The sequence below is a fragment of the Macaca fascicularis genome, chromosome 14 (assembly GCF_037993035.2).
Source record: "Macaca fascicularis isolate 582-1 chromosome 14, T2T-MFA8v1.1".
In the NCBI taxonomy this organism is placed as follows: Eukaryota; Metazoa; Chordata; class Mammalia; order Primates; family Cercopithecidae; genus Macaca; species Macaca fascicularis.
In genome coordinates, this window is record NC_088388.1 from 94,782,840 (window position 1) to 94,809,539 (window position 26,700).

Below are 26,700 nucleotides of genomic sequence, written 5' to 3' on the forward strand. Positions count from 1 at the left end.
TCATGTATTTGTTGTTTCAGGGTTTCACACTGGAAAAGGGGGCAAAATGTAGATGAAGCTATGTAGGCTCAATAATGGTCCCCCAATATGTCCACGCCCTAACCCGTGGAACCAGTGAATACACTACCTTATATGAAAATAGGGACTTTGTAGATGTGATAGGTTAAGGACTTGAGATGGAAAAACTACATTGTTCATGCAGGTGGAGCCGATAATGTTCTCATAAGGTTCTTATAAGAGGCAACAGAGGGAGACACTCTGAGAGAGAAGGTATGATGGCAACAGCAAAGAGAGATTTGAGATGCTACAATTTGGGCTTTGAAGATAAAGGTCAATGAGCTCACAGAATGCAAAGAATGCAGCTATAGAAGCTGGAAAAGACAAGAAAACAGATTTTCCCCTACAGCTTCCAGAAAGAACCAATCCTGCCAATACCTTGACTTTAGACCCGTAAACCTGATTTTGGACTTCTAGCCTCCAGAACCATAAAATAATTAATTTTTGTTGTATTAAGACACTAAGTTTGTGGGAATTTGTTACAGCAGCCATTGAAAACTAATGCAAAGCCTTTGACAAGTTTTTTATTGTGAAATATTGGATCTAGAAAAAAGTACAAAATGTCAACAGTCAGATGTGTACAAGTACAGTATTTCAATAGTCTATACATGTGAACAGCTTAACAGGTTCACTGCAGAATGCATATTTAGACCAATATAATCTAAAAAGGACTGCAATATTCACAGGCTATTAATACATAAATAACTTAAGCCAAAATGACTCTCACTGGTAAATGCTAATTAATAGTGGAAAACAGGCTAAAAGCACAATACACCACACCATAGTATCTCCTTACAGGTCCACATTTAAAGAATATCAGTTTATTATGTCAAAACACTACAGAGATCCAGGACTGGGACTGAATAACTAGTTTATACAATTGCAAAAAATTTAAGTTATAAAAATAAGGTCATGGAATAAAGAAGGGTATTTAATTAGGATTAAATACTGTGAAGCCCATGAAAGGGTTTTAGCCTTGGAATTTACAAAGCTAAATTATTAGACTGTTAATGTTAGCTAACATTAAACTTCCAAACTTCATTTTAATGTTGGCTAACATTAATATTATTTTTAATTTTGATGTTAGCTAAGGGGAAGGACGAGGACAGCTTTCTTTTGTAGTTTCTCCAACAAGGTATAAGAATTATCACAAAGTAAAACCATAATGACCACTGTGGACTGACAAATGGCTATGAAATAAGAATATAAAACATTACAAATTTCAAAGAAAGGTAGTAACTATCTTATCAATTTAGCAAATCCTGCAAACGTTAAAATCCATGTTAAGGCATTATCTATCATGGTTGAGAGTACTAAATTTAAGAAAATTATTACATGAAGATCCCATAAAAATAAACTGGTTTAGTTTACAAGATTCTAACTGAATCTTTTTCTATCACTTGAAAATTACTCTATATTATGCTTTCAAAATGGACAAAGAATTATTTGGTATCACTTTATAATGAGCAACTATAAGAACAGTCTACTGAAACACATGTCATGTTAAAAAAATTGTTTCAATCATACGTTCTTAAGAAAGCCAATCTTGATATGACATTCATAATCAATGCTTGTATAAAAACCTTTAAAACTGATAAATTCAGTAACAGTTTTACATGAAGCAAATTTATCTTTGCCCATAAATTATTAAGAGAAGCAACTCACTCTATACAGTGTATCTAGCAATACTTTAAAATCAAACTAAAACTCTGAACTGATAATAACTAGGAGATAAATTCCATTTCAGGCTGAAAACCGCTGGATCAGAATATAATTAGTCAATAACTTCACATAACCTATCCCACCCTACCTTAACCTTTTATAGACAATTTTAAAGACTTTGGGACAATTTACTTACAGTGCCTGAATCTTACAGTAGATTCCAATTTATTCAAAGATTATCACAGACTGGATTAAAAAGATTAATTTTCAGATTTGCTTTAAATTTGCAAATTAAGTATGGTGTACATAAATATTAACTTAGATAACCACACACAGGGAAAGCAGATATATGGATCGTTGTAGAAACATTACAATTTTAAAGAAATTTTATAAAAAAGCAAAACACATAACTCACAAAATATTAATATGAAGCCGTATGACAAAAAAAATAAAATTACTCTTTAAGAAGCAACTTAAAATTAACTCTTTGGGGAACTATTTTGACATAATTAAATGAATTCAAAGACCAACAGCTTCCCTTATCACACAGAAACAAATCACAAAATTTTCTAAAATCTATATGCATTATCAGTTAGTTCTTAATGTAATCTCAAACATTTTACTAGCAACTTTGATTTCCTTTTGAAATAGGCTTCTGTACATATGCATTTATATACAAACATTTATTAAACATGATTTTAAAACAAACTGTATGTACAAAAGATCAGCATTCCTATAAATAAAAACATTAGGTGGCAAAAGGCACTTGTAAGTAAAAATCTACAGTAGTTTTTACAAAACAGAAACACATTTTACCTTAGATACTGTACAATAAACAGTAATTCCTATACCAATAATGAAAATGCTAGGTTACTAATGTTAATGATGTAACTTTAAAAAACAAATTTACATATATCTAAAGTTCATTTAATAAAAGCACCATGATTTTCTCCTAAATTCATGTGATGCAAAGTAAAAACACAATTCCCAAAAAACCAGTGTTCGCCATTTTTCGCGTTTAAAAGTTTTGTATTTCTAAATTGAAAACTGTTTGTCTGAAATTAGCATAGTGTAAAACAAAAAAACAAAACAAAAAAACCCTGCTGCTCTGACTTCTTAAACCATACCTACTCTATTATTGCATGTTGCGTTTTATAAAGAGCACTACTCATGCACTCCTTTACAACTGTTTAATACTATTGCTGGCAAAAAAGTTCCTGGATATCAAATAATTAAAAAGTTACTTCAAACCAGTTGAAGTTTTATTTCAATGTTTTACAACTTAAAAAATGCTGTATATCAATTACAAAAGTGAATAGGAAACACACCAATTCATTTGGTGTGCAAAAATATTTTTCTACTACACAGAATTTAAGGGCTTCACAGAATTTTTTCCCCCAAATTTACATTGTAAGAAGAAATGCTAAACAAATTACTTTCTCAAGGAGATGTTAGTATGCTTCCACTTTTGTCAAATTTTTTACCCTTTGATAATGCTGCGACCTGTTTGAGTAGTTCTCTGTTTTTGGCCTGTGGGAGACAAAAACATTCAAGATTAAAAATGTTTGAATTATTATTAAGTCATGATGAAGAATATTACTTATTTAATACTGTTTTCATTTATATAAATGTTTCACTAAAGCACTAACATTAAATGAAAGAGTTGATACATTTACAATCATCTCTTTAAGGATGAACATGCAGAAGGAAAATTCTAGATTGGTTCATCCCGCTTTGTAAATGTCATTATTAATATAATTGTTGTCCAAAGATGCACAATTGGTTACAAAAAAGGAAACGAAGTGAATCCACTTAAAAGAAGGTCTAAATTTTAAAAGGGAAAAGGTGTTGGCCCTTCATCTTAAAAACATGAAAACTATGAAAATAAGTTGTAATTTACAATTAATAAAATCAAACAATGAATCAAGATTTGGGAGGAATATTTCCTGGCAAGCTGTATAAGATCTTTCTTCTATGTTTACTCTCTTGTAGAACAAGCGTAAGAGGTCATTTTTGCAAAAAATACTCAGAATTTGTTACTTTGCCAAATGCACCCAATGATACTCAATTTTTTTTTAAAGCACCCATCAGAACCACTCATTCTTGTTACTTTAATTACTATACAGTCATCTGACATACAGTTCCACATCATTGTTTCCTATTTCATGAAAGCTTGAATTTTTGCAAAGATTCAAAATTTCATTTCATCATCTGACTTGAATTTCATTACTAAATGTCCATCCATCACTAGTTTAGTGAGGAGGAATGTGTAAGTACAGTCAATATTTTCACATTTTGACTGCCTCTGTCACCTTATTCAGTCTCTTAAATGTGGAAACTTAGATAAGTAAGGATCCCTATATATACAAATACATTAATGATCAAGCATTTTTGTAGTTTGAACCAAAATGGGGGAAGTGATGAAAATAGAGTACTCCCCTAAAATTAACACATTTTAAAAAGATATCCTCTGACTTATGTTTCAACACCATTTTCCTTCACAGGTTTCAGGAATTTTTATTATCTAGACAAGACTTTTTTAACCTCAGTACTTCATATTTTATTCTAATTTTAGCTTTTTATGGCCAGATAACACTCTGCCTTCTCTGTATGCCATCTTAAAGTGGTTTCATGAAATAACCTTTTTCAAACTTTATTCTTCCATTTCCCCACCCTTCTCCAATCACTCTTGCTAATTAACACCCATGACCTCCAAAATGCAAATATTCTCAGTACTATCTTATGTGTGCAAGTCAAATCATTTTTTATGTTCAGATGCATAATAGGACTTTCCTATTCAGTGGTTATTAATAACTAAGGTGGTAATGAAAAACTTCAATTTCAAATTCAGTATCAATTTCAAATTTTGAGTCTGCAAATTTGACTCAAAAAGATCTCCACTAGATCTGTAAGTTATATTTATGTAAAAATGTTTATACTGATACAAAACAGTTAAAATTGTGAATCTCCAAGTTATCTCAATCAAGAAATAAAAAGTGTTTATAACTTTCATATTTTAAGTACAAAATAATTTGAACATTAAGTCTTCAAAGCAATTTTTCCATTTAATGCTTTAGTAGCTAATTTCCAATTTGCTTTTAATATATTTATATCACTAATAAAGATATTTCTTAATAAATTACATAAGAAAAGAAGTCTTCAAGGTAAATTAACACAATTGTTAAGTACAAGTCCAAATTTATTCTAATTTGAATACCTTAAAAATGAATTTTATAATGCAATATTTCAATATATATACACTTAAATTTTTTTATCCTAAAATTACTTCATTTTGCAGCCAGCCAAAAAAAAAGAAAATCAATGAAATTCTTTACAGACTCTTAAGAAAGCTAAGTTTTAAAGTTTAGACATGTTGGTCTAAAGGAAAGAATATCAGAATTAAGAATTACACAGATCCTGCTTTAAATCCTGGCTTACTAACCAGCTACATAACCTGGAGCATATTTTCTCATTTGTAACACAGTAACTCCACCATCCAAACTCAAAATGAGTTAAAGGAACTTATCAAATATATAAAACACTTAGCCTAACACAGTTCCTGGTACACAGAAGGCACTCAGATGTTAGGTCCCTTTTCCTCTTAACAACTTACCTAATTAAGTGAATAAGAGTTTTTACTTGATATCTTAGTATTTTCAATATTTGGGGTATTTTGGGGTGACATTTTGAATAATATTTTCATGTGATGTTCCGTGTTTTGTCGTAGGTTTGGTAGTTAAAAGTATTTTACTAGCTATTAGAGCAAGATCCATCTTGTGTCACAGGATTCAATTCCTTATTACATAAAGATTAAAAAAAAATTACCTGTTTCCTCACCTCGGTAAAGAATCCTACTAGTACCATTGGTTGCCAAAGGAAGTGAGGTAAAAAGATGGTACTCAGCTATGACAGACTGTCTCTAGTTATAACACAAAAAAATCAGGGAAGTGGCCTGATAGGAAGGATGAAATAGAAAACCTGAGGAACCTGAAGTGTTGGGAACTAGTGTAGAACAGGGAAAAGTAAAGATAAACTGGAGTCAGAAGATGGAGATTTCTATGTCACTGTTTACTATGTGATCACAGTTTCCTCTGTAAAATGGGCATATCACATAACTCAGTTTTTGTAACAAGTAAGACAGCATATGTAAAATCATGTCAAAATTTAAATATTAGTTACTTTTACATTATATGAAACTTCAGTTACCAAGAGGAGGTAGGCTTAAGATATCAATTAGGCTAAGTCAAAGAAGACCCCATATATTTGCAACTATGATTTTAAAAAAGAAAAACCAAAACACAAACTGCTCTTTTGAACAGTGGGGAGCACTAAGTTAAAACATATCTAAGAACCTCTTGCAGTTATTCTGTTATCTCATTCTGGATTTACTTCAGAGCTTTGGTTACATTACATTAAATCAAGGATCATCAGGTGGAAGATTTTGTTCCAGGTAACCATTCAGCATTTATAACTGAATAAGAAAAATAGGAATAACATAAAACTAAAAATAATACTTGCTGGTGGATAAAAACATTAATATATAAGAATCTGATATATGATATGGGCATTTCCATAAATCACCACTTAGTCAACAAATTATCTGAATGCCTACTATGTCCCAGGTTCTACATGAGGTTCCCTTTCAACAATCTTATAATAGTATGATAGGGATTAAAACCAGACAATGTGTACCTCGAATTTCAGCAAGTTCCTAAGCCCTACTCATTTAAGCTACTTGCAAAGAAGTATGAACAATACAAAACCAAAAGAAAGGAACAGCAAATATCTCTTGGTGTTACAATGTGAAAAAACAAAATGAAACAGGGCAGTAGTAACTCCTTCCTTCTGAAGCTGTACTCTCCCAAGTCTGAAATCTGTGTGCTGCCATCTTCTATTCTTTTAACATTTAAAATTTCTTACACCTTAAAAATTTTGTTACTAAAGATTAATTCTACAAATGTGACACTATATAAATCACAGAAAACATGTAATTAATTTAGTGTGGTCCAATTTCTAAATTTATGAAACCTAGATGAGAACAAGCTTAATATAGTTAGCATTCCATACCCATGTTGGATGTTCACCATCTCTGCATGCCAGACATCAGATTGTTACTGTGGTGACTCCTGACTTCACCATTGAGTTGTTCTGTATACTTAAAATGCTACTTTGCAGCACTCTGAGGTTCAGGTGGATCACTACCTGTTAGCATTTAGCAGAACCCTATTTGGTACTTTGCAAACCACTGTACGCAGGTTAAGTAAATTCTCTTGCTTTGCATACATTTTTGCCACTCGAGGTCCTTAAGAATTGGTTTTATACACCCATCTACCTTCCCATTATCTGGAAGGAAATATTAATACGAAGAATGATTGCTACTGAAGACCTGCTTTTCACCTTAGTTTCATGAATCTGATTTTTAATTTTTTGCTCTAAGCCCAATAATCAATTGAACATACTCCTCAAATGATACCCTCCTCCAAAAACTCCACTTGAAGTTTAGGCAAAAGTTTTCAAGATTAAAGTACTGAATCACACTTCAAGTAATTTCAAACAACAATTTCTAATGGGATCAAGATCAAAAATGATTATAAAGTCAAAATCAAAACTGAAATGCACCAACTATGCACAAAATAGGGCTACCAATAACAATCTAAGTCAACGAATGCTATTACTCAAGTGTAGCCCTCCTTGCCTAACATTTTACGTAAATGATGGTAGTTACCTGAAGTTGTTCCACAGTTTCTTTGTGAGCTTTCTCCATACTGTTCATTTTTGTTCTCAAATTAGACTCTTGGTACTGAAAGTCTGCTTTTAGTTCAGTTAACTGAGAGATTAAAGAAAAAAGACATATATGTATATATTTGCACACATACAAACACACAATTTAAGTAACTTTCACAATAAACTCACATTTCATTACAAAAGTGGAAGATGTTAACTCCTGTTTCCTGAATTGTACAAGCTATCTAAAATTTGTTTTATGAAATGATGAAGTCTATCTGCTTTACAATAGTATAATTTTAATGTTAATACCTGACCATCAGTAAAACTTCTGAATTTTCTTTTTTTCCTAAACATGGCTTGACTGGAAATAGTTTGGCAACTGGTATGCCAACAAAAAAAGCTTAACAGCTAATAACTGGGAAAATGCCTCATTTAAAAATGTACTTCAATAATAGTAAAAACAAAATATACATTTAAATTAGCTTAAGGGTAAAATAATCTTTCAATGCTTAAAGAAAGAAGTTTCACACTGGGTAATACAAAAAGGAATAGTCTTTTCAGCCAAAAGCTACACTGTTTTTATTTTTTAATTTATGTCCAGGATTATGTACACAATACCACCTAACACTTGAGGCAAAAATAGAGAACACAGCACAGAAATACAACACAGAATGAGAAAAGAAAGAAGGTTACTATAAAATATGGCCTAAATTAGACAAATACAAGAAAAAAATCAGTGCTTTGAGGAAGAAAGCTACATGATAATTTTTTCATAAATGACATACGTAAAAGTATATCTCATGACTTCCAACTAAATAAGTTATTATGTAATTTCATATTAGAACCATGCAGAAGCAACTCCAGTTTATTTTTTAAGGTTTTTCTTTATGCCAGCTTTAAAGGTTTACACATTCTCCTTTGTAATTACCCAGTATCTAGTAAACTGAAAGACATACAACAGCAAAAATAGAGAAAATCATGGAGTCTTATATTCTTATTAAAAAAAAAAAAAAAAAACTCTTGCTTTTGTCCAATTCAAAGTATAACTAAGTTCTCTCTCTCTCTCAACTTTCTCTAATCACAAAAGATTTCCTGTTCTGAAATGCCAATTTACACCAGATCAGCTAAGACAATTACTCTATTCACCACACTGTGAGTTGCCTCCTGACTATGAACTTTTCTGGAAAGTAAGAATTATGTCTTATTCATCTTTGTATCATCATGATCTAGTTCAGTGTCTGGCTCTAGAAGTCATTGAATAACTTTGTGAAATCAATTCAGGAAAATAACTTGGTCGTCTTAGATTAATAAGAAAAAGCTGCAAATGTATAGTTATTTTAGGTCTACAATTAGGATTTTCCTTACAACAATGCTGATTTCAATCCCCATTAGTGCTTCGGTTTTTTTAAAGAGGAACACTAACAAAAGCAGAAAACTTCAATTAACTGCACAATACAAAGTTAGTACCTCTTATGCTAGAGAGGAAAGAAAAATCTAACAGTCAATATTCTATAACTGATTACTACTTGGTTTTGAAATCATTGCTATTTTGCAGTAAACTCGGCATTTTATTCAACTTTTCTCAAGGCTAATGCAGATATACCTGGCTTGTCTCTAAAACTTTGTACACAGGACAAATTTCCATAAAGGCTCATTAATTTAAAAAATGCTGTCAATCAAAAAGAACTATAAGACAAAGACACCTGTAACTATTCTATTTTTATCTTATACGGCACTCCTAATTTTCATGTACTGAATTTGCTTAAAGTAAGGTACAAATGTATTAGAACAAATTAAGCCCACTAACCATCAAGGTGTGGGAAAATGTATCAAAAATTATTGAATGCCAGAAGTAAAAGCCAACTCAGCACAGACTCAAGCACAGACTCAGAGATGGATATAATTCATATATGTATTCGTAATAAGGTCTTATTCTTTTAAAAGAAATGATTTTAGTGTTCCACTGCATAATAAATTTGATACAGGTCAAACTACATTGTCTGGCACCATAAAACAAGTACAAAAGATGATCAAACAGTAATAGCCCCTATGGGCACTTATACATACCAGGAGCTATAATAAATAGTTTGCATTTTCATTAATCATCACAACCATCACTTGAGATAGTATTAATGCTCTCATTTAAATGAGAAAACTGAAGCCCAAAGAATTACACATTCTGCTTTAGGTCACACAGAAAATATTAGAACTGGGATTTGAATCTAAGCATGGCTAAATTACTTCAAAATTGTTTCCTGTTCCATGCCTGCCCACTATTATGCCAACCTAATTTCACAGCACAAGACCTTAAATCCTTCTATAATTCTGTTAATATCCCTCTTTTCACTAAATGAACATATTTTAATATTCTTCTTGATTTAACTGATAAAGTCCCAATAAGTACACTTACTTCCTACACAATGACCTTTTAGACATCTATTGCTGATTACTATTACAGGAAATTCCCATACTATTACTTTTCAGCAGTTATTTGATCTGGATTGATATATATTAATGGAATATCAAAGACTATTCAAACTACATTCTTAAAAAAGTTTTAAAAATATTCCATTTACATCTCATCTTTAAATTATTAGGTATTAGACCTATTTTTAAATTACATGCTTACTGAAAATTAAAGTTTAGAAATTACTATCCTAATTAAGCTCAGTTAATTCTTAGAACTAAAATTCTGAAAGACCACTTTTACCTATCTTCATTAGACGGCTTCAGCGGCGGGGGGGTTGTAATTTGTCTTATAAAAATCATGCACAACAAACCAACAAACATTACCAAATTATTAAAGAAAGTCTAATAAAATTTGTGATTATCAAGCAACAGTCAACACATAATTCTTACCAGGCTTCAATGAACCATGATCTTACCTTTTTATCTTTTTCTAAAATGGTCTGGTCTCTCTGCTGTAAGAGACGCTTAAGTGACATCACTTCTTCTTTCAGTTGACTTATAAGGACAAAATTGTCTGTTCCCCCACTATCTGCTGACTGATTTATAGAGCTACTAAAAAGAAAAAAGTAAAACACAGTTAAATGAAGTAGAAGGAAAATTAGCAGGTGTTCAAATTGCATAAATTAGACAATTCCACAAACATCCTTAAGGCTAATGCAAAAAAATATGTACCTGACAGAAATGGATGCAACTGGCAAATTACCTTACTAATGGCACACATTACATACACCTGCAGAAATATAATTCAGTATTAGCTTTTAGGGGGTCAATACTTCTAGTGTAAAGCAATAGGCAGCCAATTTGTACAGTAACATCAGCAAACTTTTGGCTAATGAACTAAAACAAAGTAACGCTCATAATATTTTTAATCTAAAAACATTTTCTAGGCAGGTCAATTTAAAATATCACAATTAGATTTGTGTTTCACTGAAGAATAAAGATAAAAATAATGTTCTCCAAATTTGTTTCTTCAAAACCCAAATTTATTTCCCAAATAGAACAACATAGTTCAGTGCCACTTTCTTATTGCCAAAATTAAGCTAAAAATTTTAAACTAATTTATGTTTATTCTTCTAGGTGACTCAAGTCAATGTAGAAAATACATGTTTCTATTTTTTTTTTTATCTAGTAATAACTGGCATTCAACCATAACTATTCAACTAAGTTGAATTTTCACAACACTAAAAGAATTCATTTTTACCTATCTCCATTAGATGGCTTAGATTCCAATTTGGGCTTTTTCTTTGGAGTTTCATTCTGAATTGCTGCAGAGGATTTATGGCTGAAACCAAACATTAATAAGAATAGTTAGAGTAAAAAGGACAGAGAAAGCAAATGATAAGTTATTCATCTTCCCCTAAAATATTACTGAAAATACTGATTTTGGTAAGTCTTAAGTAACAAAGTTGAAGAGATATCACATTTATAAACATACATTTCAAAATACTTCAGAAAATACAGCAATGTATTTACCTCTGTTTCCACAGTCCCTGCTCTTGTTCTGGACTTAGATTGCTGATTCTGAAAAATACACAAATGACATCTAATAACGACATTTATTTAGTACATCTAAATTTAACATTCATTCTTGATGGATACACATTTTATGTTTATAATATTTTGTTCAGAGAAAGGGGTATTTAAGTTTTCAGACTAAGCTAATATATATTGAATAAATCACATTCTGATGAGACAAATTTTAATCAAATGACTACTAACCATCTTAAGTTCTTCAAGAATTCTTTTTAATCAGGATCTCCACAGTTCAATTTAATATCATACAAAGGGTGGGTTACACAAGCACAAAAACTACCACAACAAGATTCTAAGATTATAAAGTTTAGGTATCACTGTACTTTGCCCGTCCTTACTATTTCAGACACAAAATTTGTATCTTTAAAGTTAAGGCTTTCCTAATAATCCAAAGTAAAGATTCTTCTTTTGGAGTAACTCAAGTTGCTCAGAATAGTGTATCAATTTAAAAGGGGAAATATATTGATTTCTTTGGTTCTTTCCCAGTTTTCTTAAGAATCCTCTCCAAAGTCCGTAGATCTCTCTTTACTTAGTAATCTGGAGAAGTTAACACTGAAACTATTGAGAAATTTCATAGTAACAAATGATTTTACTTTTACTCATAATACTGTAATACTCTTCTATTTTGTCATAATACTAATAATCACTTTATAATTCACCATAAATCCTACACTTTTTTCCTCCTAAACTTGCATATCAGTCAATGCTTCACTAACCCCTAGCTTATTCACTCAGCATGTAGAGAGCATCTTCTATGAACCACATGCCGTGTTTTTATACAATGTAGAAGATGTTAGAAGATCTGAGCTGTGACCTTATGCAAATTACTTAAAATCCCCAGCCTTGGTTCCCTTATATGTAATACATACCTTATACTGATATGAGCATTAAATGAGTTATATACGTAAAAGCACTTAGTACAGTGCTAGCATATACAAAATAGACATATACATATATACACACATGTTCACCTGTGTCTAAAATTTACTATTGGTTCAGCTGCAGAAGTTTTTTAAGCAAAAGAAAAAAACAGACCTAAAGACTCAGCTGTAAACAAGTACCAAGTCGGGAAAAAAATATTAATAGCAACAATTCCATCAACTGAGTTATTCTTACTTGTGAATGAATGGAAATCCTACTGAGGAAGGCAGTTGTCTTTTTTTTCCCCTCACAAATTTCATTATAAGCACAACAAGCCATACATGAACTAACAGCACTAACCATATCTCAAAGTTAATAATAATCACATTAATATGACTGACAGAAACACTCGGAATTCCCATCTTAGCTTTCTGAAGGTTGTCCATTCCTAGATTCAGACCCACCTTAGTGCCACCTTAGAATCACATCCCCTACCCCTGCCGATCACCATCTATCACAATATGAATGCTCCTTATTTTCATTCTGATCTACTGAACTTAAGATAGGACCCTACAAACTAACTGTTCATCAAATGGTCAACAATCATCAAATAGAAAAGTGTTCGTATTTCGTAAGTAACAAAAAGTAAAAAATTGAAGACTTTCATTTTCAATACCGTTCTCTTTCCCTTTCTTTTTGAAATCTGTCATTCTTTCAAAAAATTAAGTTGCTGTCACATACTTCAATCTTCACAAACATAATCTGATTGTGTCCTTTTATATAATGCTAAGACAAATTTATCTGTAAATAGGAAAAGGAGACATTTTGGGAGTCTCAGGAGTAGGTCTGACGTATGCTATTATGGTATATAGTCATTTTGTCATATTTTTTCTTAAAGAAAGAAGCAAAAACAATGTAGACTTATATTCCTTTGCTTCTTGAGATACTCTGACGTAAAGATCACAAGATTTCTTCAAAACAGCCAGAAGAGAAGGCACGGCATTTTATTCTACCACTACATTTAGACAGCACTACAATAACATGGTAGAATTAAACATCACTAACCTCAACATAACCTCATAATCTAATAGGTGATTGAATACAGTTTAGAACAAATCTTACTATTTAGCTAGAACTACATTACATCCCTAAAATACTGCATGTGTTCCAAAATGAGGTGGGCATCAGTTTTTTGTAAATTCTGTTTTAAGTAACTATCTGAAACTTTAAAGACTCAGAAAAATTTAGGAACAAACAATAAATTCTTCTGAAAATGGGCATGCCATATGTCCCTGTTTTTTCTATTTTAATTTGTGCTTATCAGTTTAATTTTTATGTTCTTGATTTTTCCATGAAGACTAAAACTGCATTTTAAAAAACCTTTATACCACACACATCAAGGGTTAAGGTACTACTACTACATAACTCCCCGCACAGGTCACTTTAAAAATCAAGTACAGTTGTCCCTTGAACATCCCAGGTTTGAACTGTATGGGACCACCTATATGGGAATTTTTTTTTTCCAACCAAATACAAATCAAAAATATAGTATTTGGAGGATGTGAAACCTGCATACATAGAAGACCAACTTTTCCTATAGGCAGACTCCACAGGGCCAACTGCAGAACTGGAGTATATGCAAATTTTGGTCTATGAGGGGGTTCCAGAACCAATCCCTCAAACATATTGAGGGAAAACTACAGTTGTCTGTATTTAAGTAGAGTTCCTAAATATATGTTTGAAAAAACACAAAGTATCACTAGTTAAAAACATTTCTCATATTTTGGGGACCACAAAGATTAGAAATGCTTCTATCATAGTAACAAACTATAGTATTAAAATATGTTCTCCAAACCCAGTCATTGGTTTGTTTTTACTAAAACAAATTGACGACTAAGATAAATTATAATTTTTCAAATAAAACCTTAATTATTTAAACAAAAAAAGAATACTGAGGCTTTTGATAAATTATTTAAAACTGATGTACTTGTATTTTGACTTTATATGGTTATAGTTTTATATATTAATTTCCTAAATGTCTTATCTCTATTAAGGTAAACAGCTAAACATATTCCATGTAGGTAACATTATACACTGAATAAAATGGAGACACAGTCTTAGACACTCAAGATGCTTACTGTGTAAAATGGAAACTAGACTAGCACATAGTGAACATTTGCAAGAAGTAAACACCAATAAATGGCATTAAAATGCCAGGATGAGTTTTTAAAATATGATTTCAAAGTACTTACTTGTGATGGCTACTGCTGTGACGATGGTGATGGTGATGATGGTGGTGATGATGTTTTGGATGATGCTGGTCTTTCTCAGTTAGAGATGAAGATGATGAATTTGAATGTGAAGATCCCAGGCTCTTCCTCTGTTCTTTCGTCTTCTGTAAAACTCTTTTGTACGATAAAGTACAGAGCCAGCATAATAACTTTCCATCAACCTTTTAAGAAAACACGTGGTAAATTAAATGTACCCATATAAACTGGCTGTAAATGAAACCAGGTAAGATAAACCACCCAACTTCCACCTATATTTCACATGCAATATGTGCAAATGCATGTATGCACATATTCACGGACTTTTTGCAAAATAGAAATAAAATTGGACTTTTCTGAAACTTGGGAAAATACTTATAAAACTGATGAGGATGACATACGGATTTCCATTAGTTTTGAGGCATTTTTAATTTGAAGAAAAAGTTACATTTTTTCTTATTCCAGAAGAATAAGCATAAATTGATATACTTCCAAGACATATAGGCTGAATTCTTAAATCACTGTGTAATTACTAATAAAGTATTTTTCACTACAGTAAGTATTGTAAATTTACAGAAAAACAGAAGCACCTAAATGACATACACAGTTGCCTCTCATTATTCTTGCATTTCCTATTCATGTATTTGCCTACTTAGTAAATGTATCTGTAACCCAAAAATCAAGACTTGCAGCACTTTTGTGGCCACTGCACACATACACAGAGTGGTCAAAAATCTGTGCCACCCAATAGCATACATTCATAGCTGAGGTGGAACAAGGTGACGCTCTGCCTTATTTCACCTCTCAGACAAGTATCCTTTTCAGTCTATTTAGTGCTATGTTTTTCGAGTTTTTGCCGTCCCAAAGAGTAATGCCAAAGTGCTGTATAGTGTTCCTAGGCTCAAGAAAGTTGTAATGTGAAATAGCAAAGACATAGAATCAACCTAAATGCCCATCGTTAGTAGACTGGATAAAGAAAACGTGGTACGTATACACCATGGAATACTATGCAGCTATGGAAAAGAACAAGATCATGCCCTTTCCAGAAATATGGATAGAGCTGGAAGTCATTAACCTTAGCAAACTGACAAAAGAACAGAAAACCAAATCCTGCATGTTCTTACTTACAAGTAGGAGCTAAATGATGAAAACACGTGGACGCGCAGAGGGGAACAACACACATTACGGCCTATCAGATGGTGGAGGGTAGAAGAGGGAAAGGATCAGGAAAAATAACTAATGGATATTAGGCTTAATACCTGGATGATAAAATAATCTGTACAACAAACCTCCATGACACAAGTTTACCTATATAATAAAAGTACACATGTACCACCAAACTTAAAAATAGAAAAAGAAAGCTACAAAGGCTGTGATGTGTCTTACAGAGAAAATACATGTGTTACATAAGTTATATTCAGGCACTCTTAGCGCTGTTGGCCATGAATGCAATTAATCGACTATGTGTGTACATATATATAAAACATATACGCAATATATGTGATATATATCTTACATATGTGCTATATATCATATATTACATAAACATATATATCATACACATTATAAATATGTATATAATATATCTATTTTTTGAGACGGAGTCTCGCTCTGGCACCCAGACTGTAGTGCAGCGGCATGATCTCGGCTCAATGCAAGCTCTGCCTCCCGGGTTCATGCCATTCTCTGCCTCAGCCTCCTGAGTAGCTGGGACTATAGGCGCCTGCCACCACGCCTGGCTAATTTTTTGTATTTTTAGTAGAAACGGGGTTTCACCGTGTTAGCCAATATGGTCTCAATCTCCTAACCTCGTGATCCACCCACCTCGGCCTCCCAAAGTGCTGGGATTACAGGCATGAGCCACCATGCCCAATCAACAGTATATATTAAATGACATATCTTCAAAACAGGAACACAAACAAAATAAGGTTATGTATTGGATCAACTGACCAACATGTTATTACTGGAGACATGAACTTAATCCTATATTTCTCCCAGGCAATGCTTCAATACAGTACTCCCCCAATCTACAGTTTCAGTTACACATGGTCAACCTTAGTCTAAAAATATTACATATGATACAGTATTCTAAGGGATAAAGACCACATTTATGTAACTGTAACTAGAGTATGCTAATACAATTGTTCTATTTTATTATTTTTATTAATCTCGTTATACCTAATTAAAAAACTAGACTTTATTGTAGGCATGTACGTACAGAAGAAAACATAGTAAGGTTCTTTACTATCCCCAGTTTCAGGCATCCACTGGTCTTAGAAGGTATCTCCCATGGATAAGGTGAGTACTACTGTATTCATTGTGGGAACTTTAAAGACCTACCACAAATAATTAGGATCAATCGTACCTGTGTCAAAGAAAAGAGGAGACTTTCCGAAAGTACTGACTAACCCTCTAAAAATAGTATCAAGTTTTTATCTTCTATTTGTTCACATGTATTCCATTCACAGTATTTCATGATGTACATGTACCAGTCATGCTGGTGGGACATGTCTTACAACGCGGTACATACATTGCTGTGGGGAGACCTGAAGAAGCCCCTCAAAGCGGTAGTCATTCTCTAAATCAACTAAAATTGATAGGCAACAGGAGGCCTGTGTGAATGCTGATCGGCAAAGGAATTACCACATGAACACATACACTTATTACATTAAGTCACTGCAGGAGGACAAAAACAAACAACAGTTTCAAATATGAGCCTGTATCAAAAGGCACAAGAGTAACTGAATTTCATGTGCCAATGTGCCATTAGGTATCTTTTTCACACAAGCAATGTCAAGTAACCAGCAAAAGGGTAAAGTGAGTTATTTAATAAAAATTAGTTAAATCTCCTGAACCAAATGTGGGATAGCCAACTAGTACAGAATAGTCATCATAAAATATTTTTTAAAGTATAATACATGAATCTATGTATCATGCAAACAAGGAGAAAACTCACTATTCCTGCACTTTCCTCTAACTACTTGCTTTCATGGACCTAAAAAATAAATCCTGTCTCAGCAGTGTATTAATCATAATTTCTAACTTGTTTGGCATTTAATTTCCAGAAGATGTCACAACATAAACAGAGCATACCTTTCTTCTTCCTTCCTCCTTCCGATCAAAAGCACATTGTTGTTTGCACTGTTCACAGGTCTGAGGTGGTCCATACTTTTTTTCTGAATTTGTGCAACGCTGACACTTGGTACCAATAAATGCTGCAATTATGTTACAGTACTGACAAGGCTTGGGCTGAAAAACATACATATTTTGAGACTTTTAAAAACATTAAATATTTGCTGCATAGCACATATCCAGTATTCTAGACATATTTCTGGAATTAAGAAAACTCAGGTAAAAAATTTGTTTTGTGTCAAGTTTGTTACCCTGTCATACGCAATAACTTTTACGGTGTTTCTATGCATTCAACTAATATTTATTTCTAGTCATGAAACTATTACTCTAAGATCATGAGAAATAGATATGTGATTTGCATAGTGTTAGATAACACAAAAACGACACACAAAAAGGTTACCAAGAATGAAAATAAAGGTACACATGTATAGAAGTCTCATGAATCAAGAATTTGAGGAAATGTACTTCTACTAATTTAATATCCTAGTTAGCTTAGTGACCATATTATTTATTTAAAAAATGTTAACTTTTCATCACATATAGGTACAAATCATGTAAGGAATATATACCGTGAGTTTTCAACTTTAAAAAAATAGGGACAAGCATATTCAACATAAACTATAAAAACATACCTTGATTTTCTTTGATATTCAAAAGTGATTCAGGACAGTTTAAAGCATTAAAGTTAGCATTTTTAACCAATAATAAATAATATTGGTATAATATACCTATAATGACTGTAGTATACATATAAGACAATTTGTACTAGGATTGGGTCATGATTTCTGTGAAAAAATGTATGAATTGTGCTGTTTTATAAAAATAGTTCTGAAGAGGTCGTTCTGAAGTGGGCTAAAGTCTGATCACGCAAACTTCATGGATAAGCTCTCCATAACCAAGAATTTGCTATATTTGAATCTTTAAAGAATAGCTTCACAAATTTCACACTGATATTCAATACATGTAAAACAGGCATATAATTTGACTGTTTTTAAATGTTGTCACCTTTCCATCAAAATATCTATGGAAGATTTCTTTCATAAAATATGGTATGTTGAAATACATAAGAGCACAGCAGTACATCTTTTTTTTTTTTTTTTGAGACGGGGTCTTGCTCTGTTGCCCAGGCTGGAATGCAGTGGCAGGATCTCGGCTCATTGCAAACTCCGCCTCTCGAGTTCACGCCATTCTCCTGCCTCAACCTCTGGAGTAGCTGGGACTACAGGCGCCCACGACCATGCCCGGCTAATTTTTTTTTTTTTTTTTTTTTTCAGTAGAGACGGGGTTTCACTGTGTTAGCCAGGATGGTCTCGATCTCCTGACCTCGTGATCTGCCTGCCTTGGCCTCCCAAAGTGATAGATTACAGGCGTGAGCCACTGCGCCCGGCCAGCAGTATGTACTTTTTAAAAGGTCCAGCTTTGTGAAAAATATTAACTGGTAACAATGACATGAAAACATGACATACTTACCGTCCCAAATTGCTTCACATTTTGAGCACACTTCTTACAAATTGTGTTAGTTTTGCTGAAAAAGAAATTGTATATAGATCATGTTTATGTAGCATTCTAAAGCAATTAGCACAATGTCAAAATAAAATGAGTCAAAGATTTGTAGTACTTAAAACTTACTCTAATATGGACCACGGATTTTTCTCAAAAACACAAGGATCTTTTCAGAGTTGTTTTACCCAAATTAACTTAAGACAAATATTTTTATACATTTTTATTGTGTATTTCTTTTTGTACACAAAACATCACAATGTTTCCTATATAGCTCCAAAATCTTCACACTTGCCACTATTAATGCACAGCATTACAATACCACTGCCTACCTAACCCTCCACTTGGCTATTGTCCAACATTATAATGCCCACACCTATTTAAGAAGAAATTATTTGTTCTTTTCTGAGGCTACTTTCTGTATATACTCTCAGAGCGGAAGTAACTGTTAAAAATGTTACGTACTACTCCTCTTCCATGTAACAAATTACTACATTTCACCCTTGGACGGCAGTTGGTAACACTACAGACTTTTCCTCAGGTCCATTAAGGCTTTACCTTTTTTTTTTAGCGTAACAGTAACTGTTTACATTTGCATTTTCATTAGCAAGGCTGTACATTTTCCACATAGTAATTTATTCTGTCTCATATAAAGTGTAACGGTAAATTAACAACCCCTGGTTTTTCTGGCAACATTCTCTCCCACCATGTATAAAAGGTTTACAACTTAAAATTTCTGGGGCTAAACCATTTTTTAAAAATACTTTCACAAAAATATGGGATTACAACCCCCAAATATTCCATACAGACAACACTTGTCTTTAACAGTCAAAAACTGTTCAGTATACAAACCTCTCTTGTTGAAATTCTGATCTGCAGTAAGTACATTTTACAATAGGATGTGCAATCCGACATTCCTGTAATAAGACAATACATTAGTCGGTATCTATCTGAAAGTCCCAAATGTCACTTTTCTGGTAGAAAATTGTTTACCCAACCTAGTTAAATGTCTAAAATATTGATAAAACCTGGCCCCAACGTAAGGAACTGGATGCTTTATCATATAAGTGGCCAATCACAATATAATTCCTCAGGGAAGGCATAGGTGTCTTTGTCTTTAGTAGACGTGGGATATATTACAGACAAATTAAGAAAGCTGTCAGGGCCGATTTCAAGGATTGGTTAAATGTGAAACTACTTATTATTTTGCACCGTTGCTCACAGACAGCATCCTGGCTTTAATGGGATGGGAGGAGCTCCAAATCAGAGCATTCTGTTCCCAAACCAGTCGCTTCGCTTTCCTGGACAGGGAAGAAGGATGCCATCAGCTTTGCGGCTTCGGGTTCCTAGCAAGAAAGTGCAAAAATCGTCCCCTGCCTCCTGGTGGAAGAAGAGGACAGACTAGGCAGAAAACCGAGATGAAAACATCTCCACCCCTGGGTCTCTGCGGTATAGACAGGTGGCTGCCTCACTCAACCCCACCTCTGAGACCCCTCAGACGCTGACGGGGTTCGGCACCCGCCCGGGCCGCCTGGAAGAGGGCACGATTCTGCCTCCCTCTCAGGGGCCGTTCCCAGCTGATGTTCAAGCCCCCAGAAAAAGGGGTCCCCGAGTGGGGAGGCGGGGACACCAGACTCCCAAACCCCCGAGGCGCCGGCAAAGAGAGAGGGGCTGCAGTGCAGCGGCTACCCGGCCCCCTCCGGCTACGACCGAGGACATCCATCCCGCCCTCCTCCCGGAGGCCACGGACCTTGCAGAGCTGCTGGCCCTGGGAGAGCTCCTCGAAGGGATAGCGTTGGGTACACTTGGTGCAGGCGTATAGGGCCGAGGCCGCCATCCTGCTCCTCAGTCTCCTCCTCCGCCGCCGCCCGCTCCGAGGCGGGGCCCTACGGAGAACTCGAGACCCGCCGCCGCCGCCCGGGCCGCGGGCTCCTCCTCCTCCCCCTCCCCCTGCCTCGCGCCCACCAGGGCCTCGCCGCCAGAGCCCAGGGCCCCGCGGACGACGCCACCGTCTCCCTCCGCCTCCACTTCCGCCCCAGCCCACCCAGTGACGCCGTGCCAGCCGCTCCCGCTTAGGCCCCGATAGCGGCGGAGGGAGACGAAGCGGGTAGGGGTTGCTGTTTAGCTGCGCGACCGCGGATCCGCTTCCTTCTCGGCCTCCCTTCCCCATCCCTGATTGGCTGCGGAGGCCACGCGTCACTCGGTGGCTCCTCCCAACTTCCAACTTCCGCGACGCCTGGAGCGCCCACAAAGGGAGGATGTCGCCGGCCAATGAGAGCCCGGAGCTCTCAGCGCGCGAAATCCGCTTTGAACCTGCCCCGCCCAAAGGTCTGCGGTCGCGGCTATTTCTAACAGCCAGTCCCAGGTTTGGGTGAGAGCGCCCCAATCCAATTGGGCAAATGTTGGCGAAAGGCTCGTTCTCTGCCGCAACTTTTTTATCCTTGCTTTCTATTGGACTAAGTCGTTAAGTCCCTCCTAATCCTATTTGTTATTGGCCAAAAGGTAAGTACTTCACCTGGAGAGGCGTCCCCGAGGCAAACTCACGCTCTCTCCTGCGTTTAATCCGAGGGAACTCGTGGAGTGCTTTAACTTCGCCTTCGCTTTTGTTTTATCTCCATTACTCCGTTCGGTTGCCACTGGCGACAACACTACTCGCCCACGCTTCTTACTGGAGGAGACCCGCCCCACCGTAGAATCCCCGCAGAGCCGGCCAGTAGCCCGCGGCGTTGTCGGCCCCCAGCAGGCCCAGTTACGCGCTACCTTGTGACGTCACCAGGGAAGAGGCGGATTCTCTCCTGCTACTAAAAGACGTCTGCTGTTTTGATTGGCTAGGGAAGACGTCCGTTAGGACGTGTTGCCTTTTCTGTGTACGGTGTGAGCGTAGGCGGCTCTGAGGGGGTGTGTGGCAGGGGTTTCCAAGCCGAGCACCAGCACCGTTGCCCTTTTCCATCAGGGGTTCAGCCCAGGGTCGCCCCTGGTGGGCGGCTCCCGAGTCTTGGAGAAGAGCACGAGAACCCAGACCGCCCCCAAGGTGCGGAGACCCCCCTGGGCAGGCTGAAAGATGGCGGCGGCGTCTGTCTCTGCGGCTTCTGGTTCCCAGTTGTCGGTAAGCAGCAGTTGGCGCGAGTGGTCCCCACATCGGTCCCAAGCGCCTCTTTGAGTTTCCTCACTTTCAGGGCTCTGTCAGTCCAGCTTCTGAGTCAATTCCGGAGGACGGCGGGAGTGCCTAGATTGCCCCGCGCTCCCCAAGCTTCCATTCACTGTTCCTCTGTCGAGACTGCACCCTCTGGCTTCCAGTGAAACTGGAACGGAGACTGGCCGTCTCTGTTCCCCATCCTTCATTCACCTTTCGGCGTAGCAACCCCGGTTGCCTAACATTCTCAAGGCCCAACTGGGATAACTGCCCACTCCCTGGCCTGCGAAAACGTAGCTCGTTGGGTCACGTGAGTTCAGCGGCCCCTCTAGGAAACTCGCCAGAGCAGGTAGGCGCGCCGGTGATTTTAAGAGACAGCTGCAGAGTAGTAGTCCGCCGTCTCTCGAGCGCTTACTAGTCGTTGCTTATGCTGTTAACTATCCCTGCAGTGTCTCCCACTGCCGTCCACATGAACTTCGTTGTGTGATCCTCGTAGCCGGAGCGCGCGCTTCCCGCCACCTAGAATTACTGGAACTTCACTGTGGAAATGCCATTTTGGAGAGGCGATAGGGGGAATTGATTTTAAATATTGTTTTTGCCTCATCAAAGGTCACCAGCCAGTTTATTAACTGATATTCACTGGTATTTGTCAAATTGGAGTGTCGAATGCTTACGTTGTTGAAAACCGCGGCGTTGGAAAGCTTTGATAGGAAGTAAATTTTGGAGCTCTTATTTCTCCACATTAGCAAATGTTCGATGCCTGGCATACTGTTAGGGTTCAAATGAATAGAATAGAAACCCTGCTTTGAAGGAGCAAAGCAGTGAAGAGAAACTACACGTAATTAGTGATTACTACGCAATACAGTTTAGCAAGTGCTACCTTAGTAGAATAATCTAGAGGGGCGTGATTAACAGTGCTTCGGTAGGCCAGAGAAGGTTTCCTAGAAGGGAAGATGGAGCTAGTTGCGTGTCGAAGGAATTGTAATTGCTTGTCCCAAGAGTAGAGGAGGGAGAAAAAGGCAATGCAGGAATTTTGGAGTATGTGCTAGGACGGTGGTGCTTTCAGGAAACTTTAATTCGGAATGAGAAGAAGTAATACGGAGGTAGAGTTGGATGACGTGAATTGGAAACGTAGGTAAAAACGTGGAAAAAGGATGGTGAGGGAAGAAACTAGAAGAGTATCAGGGTAAAGTTATTTTCTAGAATCTAAGCGGGGAAGGAGTGGAGAACGCTAAGAAAGTCTGGTCATCTTGGGCCGGGCGCGGTGGCTCACGCCTGTAATCTCAGCACTTTGGGAGGCCGAGACAGGCGGATCACGAGGTCAGGAGATCGAGACCATCCTGGCTAACACGGTGAAACCCCATCTCTACTAAAAAATACAAAAAACTAGCCGGGCGTGGTGGCGGGCGCCTGTAGTCCCAGCTACTCGGGAGGCTGAGGCAGGAGAATGGCGTGAACCCGGGAGGCGGAGCTTGCAGTGAGCCGAGATCGCGCCACTACACTCCAGCCCGGGCGACAGAGCGAGACTCTGTCTCAAAAAAAAAAAAAAAAAAAAGGAAAGCTTGGTCACCTTGGCGAAGTCAGTTTCAGCTTTCGCAGACTTGTTAGAATTTGTAATAATGGGACCAAAAGTATTAACATTGGAGAAATAAGAGCTGGAGAAACGGAGAAATAAGAGCTCCAACATTTCTATCAAAGCTTTCCAACGCCGCGGTTTTCAACAACCTACGCATTCAGCAGAATGGGAATTAGAAGTTTGCAGAGAGGTTTGGGGAAGTTAAGGAGAAGTAATGAAAGCAGCAATTTAAGGTTATTCAGGATTAGGTCAGTGAAACAAAAAAGTAAAAGAAACTATTAGAAGTGTCAGCATATGGATGAGATTTTATAGGAGAAGTGATTAAACTTGGGAGAAGAGGACTTTTCACTGCTCTCAAAAGTTAAGCACTTGAAGACTGAACAAGGAAAAGGAATACTCATACAAATGTTGAGTTGAGTCGGTGAGTGGCTCATGCCTGTAATACCAGCTACTAGGGAGGCTGAGGCAGGAAGATCACTTGAGCCCAATGAGTTCGAGGCTGAAGTGAGCTATGATAGTGCCACTGCTCTTCAGCCTGGGCGACAGAGCGACTCTGTTTCTATAAAATAAAATATTAAATAAACGTTTAATTGAGCTGCGTTATGCCAAGGACACCTAGCTGAGCATTGGCACTGGGATATAGTCAGCTCTTAGTACTTAATATGGTAGCCTTGACAGAAACCTCAAAGGCCGTTCATTAGAAAAGCATATACATTTTTTTGTGCTAAGCTCAGCTTTAATTGGATTCTAAATATCAAGGGTACACTAAGAGTGTCTAGGATCCTCCACAAATCAAAGTATAACAAGCATAACTCAATCTGCTACATCAAAATGTCTAATTTGGAAGCTACTGTTTCTCAAAACAAAAATGACTAAATTTAGTTGGTTTCTTGCTGCGTAAGAAAAGGTCCTGCTTAGATGTCCCATCAGAAATAAGGCTGCCATTTCCAAAAGCACTGGAAAAGCACTTAGCTTAACAAACAGCTGATCTTAACAGTAGGCAACATTAAAAAAAAAAAAAAAAAAAAAACTTGTTAAAACCGTACCATGAACTGAAAACACAACTCGTATTCAGATTTCCCCATTGTGAAGATTAACAACTGTTACATTCAGCTGTTTTCAACATTGATAAACTCATATGGAGCTACTTATAAGTACATTGAGATGCTTTACAGGCCAGGATTTTTAACAAGTAGATTAATGAATAACCGTCTTTAGGAAGCCTCAACCCTGTAAATCTCAAATGTGAACAACATGGATAGGGCGATAAGTTTCAGTTAGGTCTAGGTAACATTTATTGAGTGAGTGCTCTTGAATTGATAAACTCGACTGGTGGAAAAGGCAGGAAAGCAACTATGATTGGGCATAATGAAATTAATTCCATATAGAAGTATGGACAGTATTGCGTTGAAACACACAAGAGTGTCTTTCATGTCAGCCTTGTAATGTTTTCACAGTAACCTTGGTGATTAATGAACTAATCTCTTAATTTGTCTCTCTGACTTTTTAGATAGTTCCTTCGACCAAGCTGCACAGTAGCTCCGTATTAATTTCCCTTAAAAATGTTTTATGTCTATCATACATTTTATAATATTAAATATAAGATTTACTTTTTGAGAATAATAAAATGAATACCTTCATGTATTCATGTACCTCTTTGTGTCTTCCTTCTCCTTCCCACGCCCACCCAGTACCTCATATTTTAAGATTATAATGTAAGGTATTTATATAGGACTATCTGGCAAGCATAGTCCTTAAAGGCACTTTAAGCACTTTTCGTATGTTAACTCATTTAATCCTCACAATTAACCTTCTGAGACTGGCATTAATATTTCCTTTTTCAGATGAGCAAAATGAGTCACAGAGAGATTGAGTCAAAAATCTAGCTAGTAAATGACAGTATCTTAATGGGCTTTGGATTTAATAAGTTGTGTTGTTCATTTGTTTGCCAGATATTATAAACAACACTGTTGTATTCATTCTTATATGCTGTACATGGCAAATGTTTCTCTAGAGTGCAGTTCTCGAAGTATGGTCTCACAACCCTTGGAGATCTCCAAGACCCTCTCCGAGTCTACAAGATCCTTCTGTAATGACCACGTTTGTGGTAGACTAGATCTTCTTTAATATGTCAAACAAAATAACATATCCAACAGAGTGAATGTGGAACTAGATAAGAGAATCCAGCATTCTTTTTTTAAGGCAAACATTAAAGAGATCTGCAGAAATGTAAAATAGTGCTATTCTTTTCACTAAATTTTTTAGAGTGTAAAAGGGTCCTGAGAGAAAATGTTTCCAAGGGGCAACTCTAGAGCAGTGATTGTTTTTTTTTTTTTCAGACCTCAGGCTGGGCTCTGGATTACAACTCAGTAGTGGGTCATGGAATATGTACTGTGACTCAACTCATATCATTTTCAAGAAAGGAGAGAAAATCGTTCAGCTAATATAACTGAATGAATTATCTGGTTCACAGAGCACATGCGTCTTCAGCTTTACTCGGTCATACTAAATTGTTTTACCAAGTGATTATACCAGCAGCCCTCTTTATTCTGTGTCCTCTTAAATGGATGGTATTGTCCCACTTGTAAATTTTTGCTGTGTGTGTGAAATGATGTCCTATTCTTTTTCTGATTTGTGCGCCTCTTATCATTGGTGAATATGCACCCTGTTTTTTTTGTACCTTTACTTTCTTGTGTGTGTGTTTTCTTCTGTGAAATACCTGTTCGTGTCTTTTGCCTGTTTTTCAATTGGGTTGCCTGTTATTACTGATTTATAGGCATTCT

At 36.2% G+C, this 26,700-nt stretch overlaps 2 protein-coding genes across 14 annotated transcripts in view; one reads left to right on the forward strand and one right to left on the reverse strand.

Annotated features, from left to right (window-relative positions):
* Positions 1–565: 565 nt before the first annotated feature.
* Positions 566–21,351, reverse strand: FAM76B (family with sequence similarity 76 member B). Of its 7 annotated transcripts, XR_012423654.1 has the most exons (12): positions 20,959–21,099; positions 20,431–20,554; positions 20,061–20,125; positions 19,179–19,233; positions 17,670–17,825; positions 14,562–14,761; positions 11,389–11,436; positions 11,117–11,197; positions 10,588–10,645; positions 10,332–10,467; positions 7,445–7,546; positions 566–3,249 (listed from the first exon to the last, which is right to left on the reverse strand). XR_012423654.1 is itself a non-coding variant. In XM_065528913.2 (11 exons), the coding sequence occupies exons 2-11, from the start codon at positions 20,437–20,439 to the stop codon at positions 3,160–3,162; spliced, it is 942 nt and encodes a 313-aa protein (XP_065384985.1). In that variant the 5' UTR covers positions 20,440–20,554; positions 20,959–21,099; the 3' UTR covers positions 566–3,159. The 7 variants fall into 7 exon arrangements, 4 of the variants coding, with proteins under 4 accessions (XP_065384985.1, XP_065384984.1, XP_065384983.1 ...); XR_012423653.1 differs by lacking the exon at positions 20,431–20,554 and having other exon boundaries at positions 10,332–10,464; positions 20,959–21,351; XR_012423652.1 differs by lacking the exon at positions 20,431–20,554 and having other exon boundaries at positions 20,959–21,351.
* Positions 21,352–21,437: 86 nt separating this feature from the next.
* Positions 21,438–26,700, forward strand: part of CEP57 (centrosomal protein 57) — a 44,486-nt gene continuing 39,223 nt past the window's right edge. For 5 of the 7 annotated variants that reach the window (XM_015435326.3, XM_074015105.1, XM_005579410.4 and 2 more), the window contains exon 1: positions 22,048–22,314. In XM_015435326.3, the coding sequence (XP_015290812.1) occupies positions 22,270–22,314 (45 nt within the window). In that variant the 5' untranslated portion in view covers positions 22,048–22,269. Of the gene's footprint in view, positions 21,711–22,047; positions 22,315–26,700 lie in introns of those variants that run through there. The other 2 variants (XM_065528910.1, XM_065528909.1) reach the window with 1 other exon arrangement.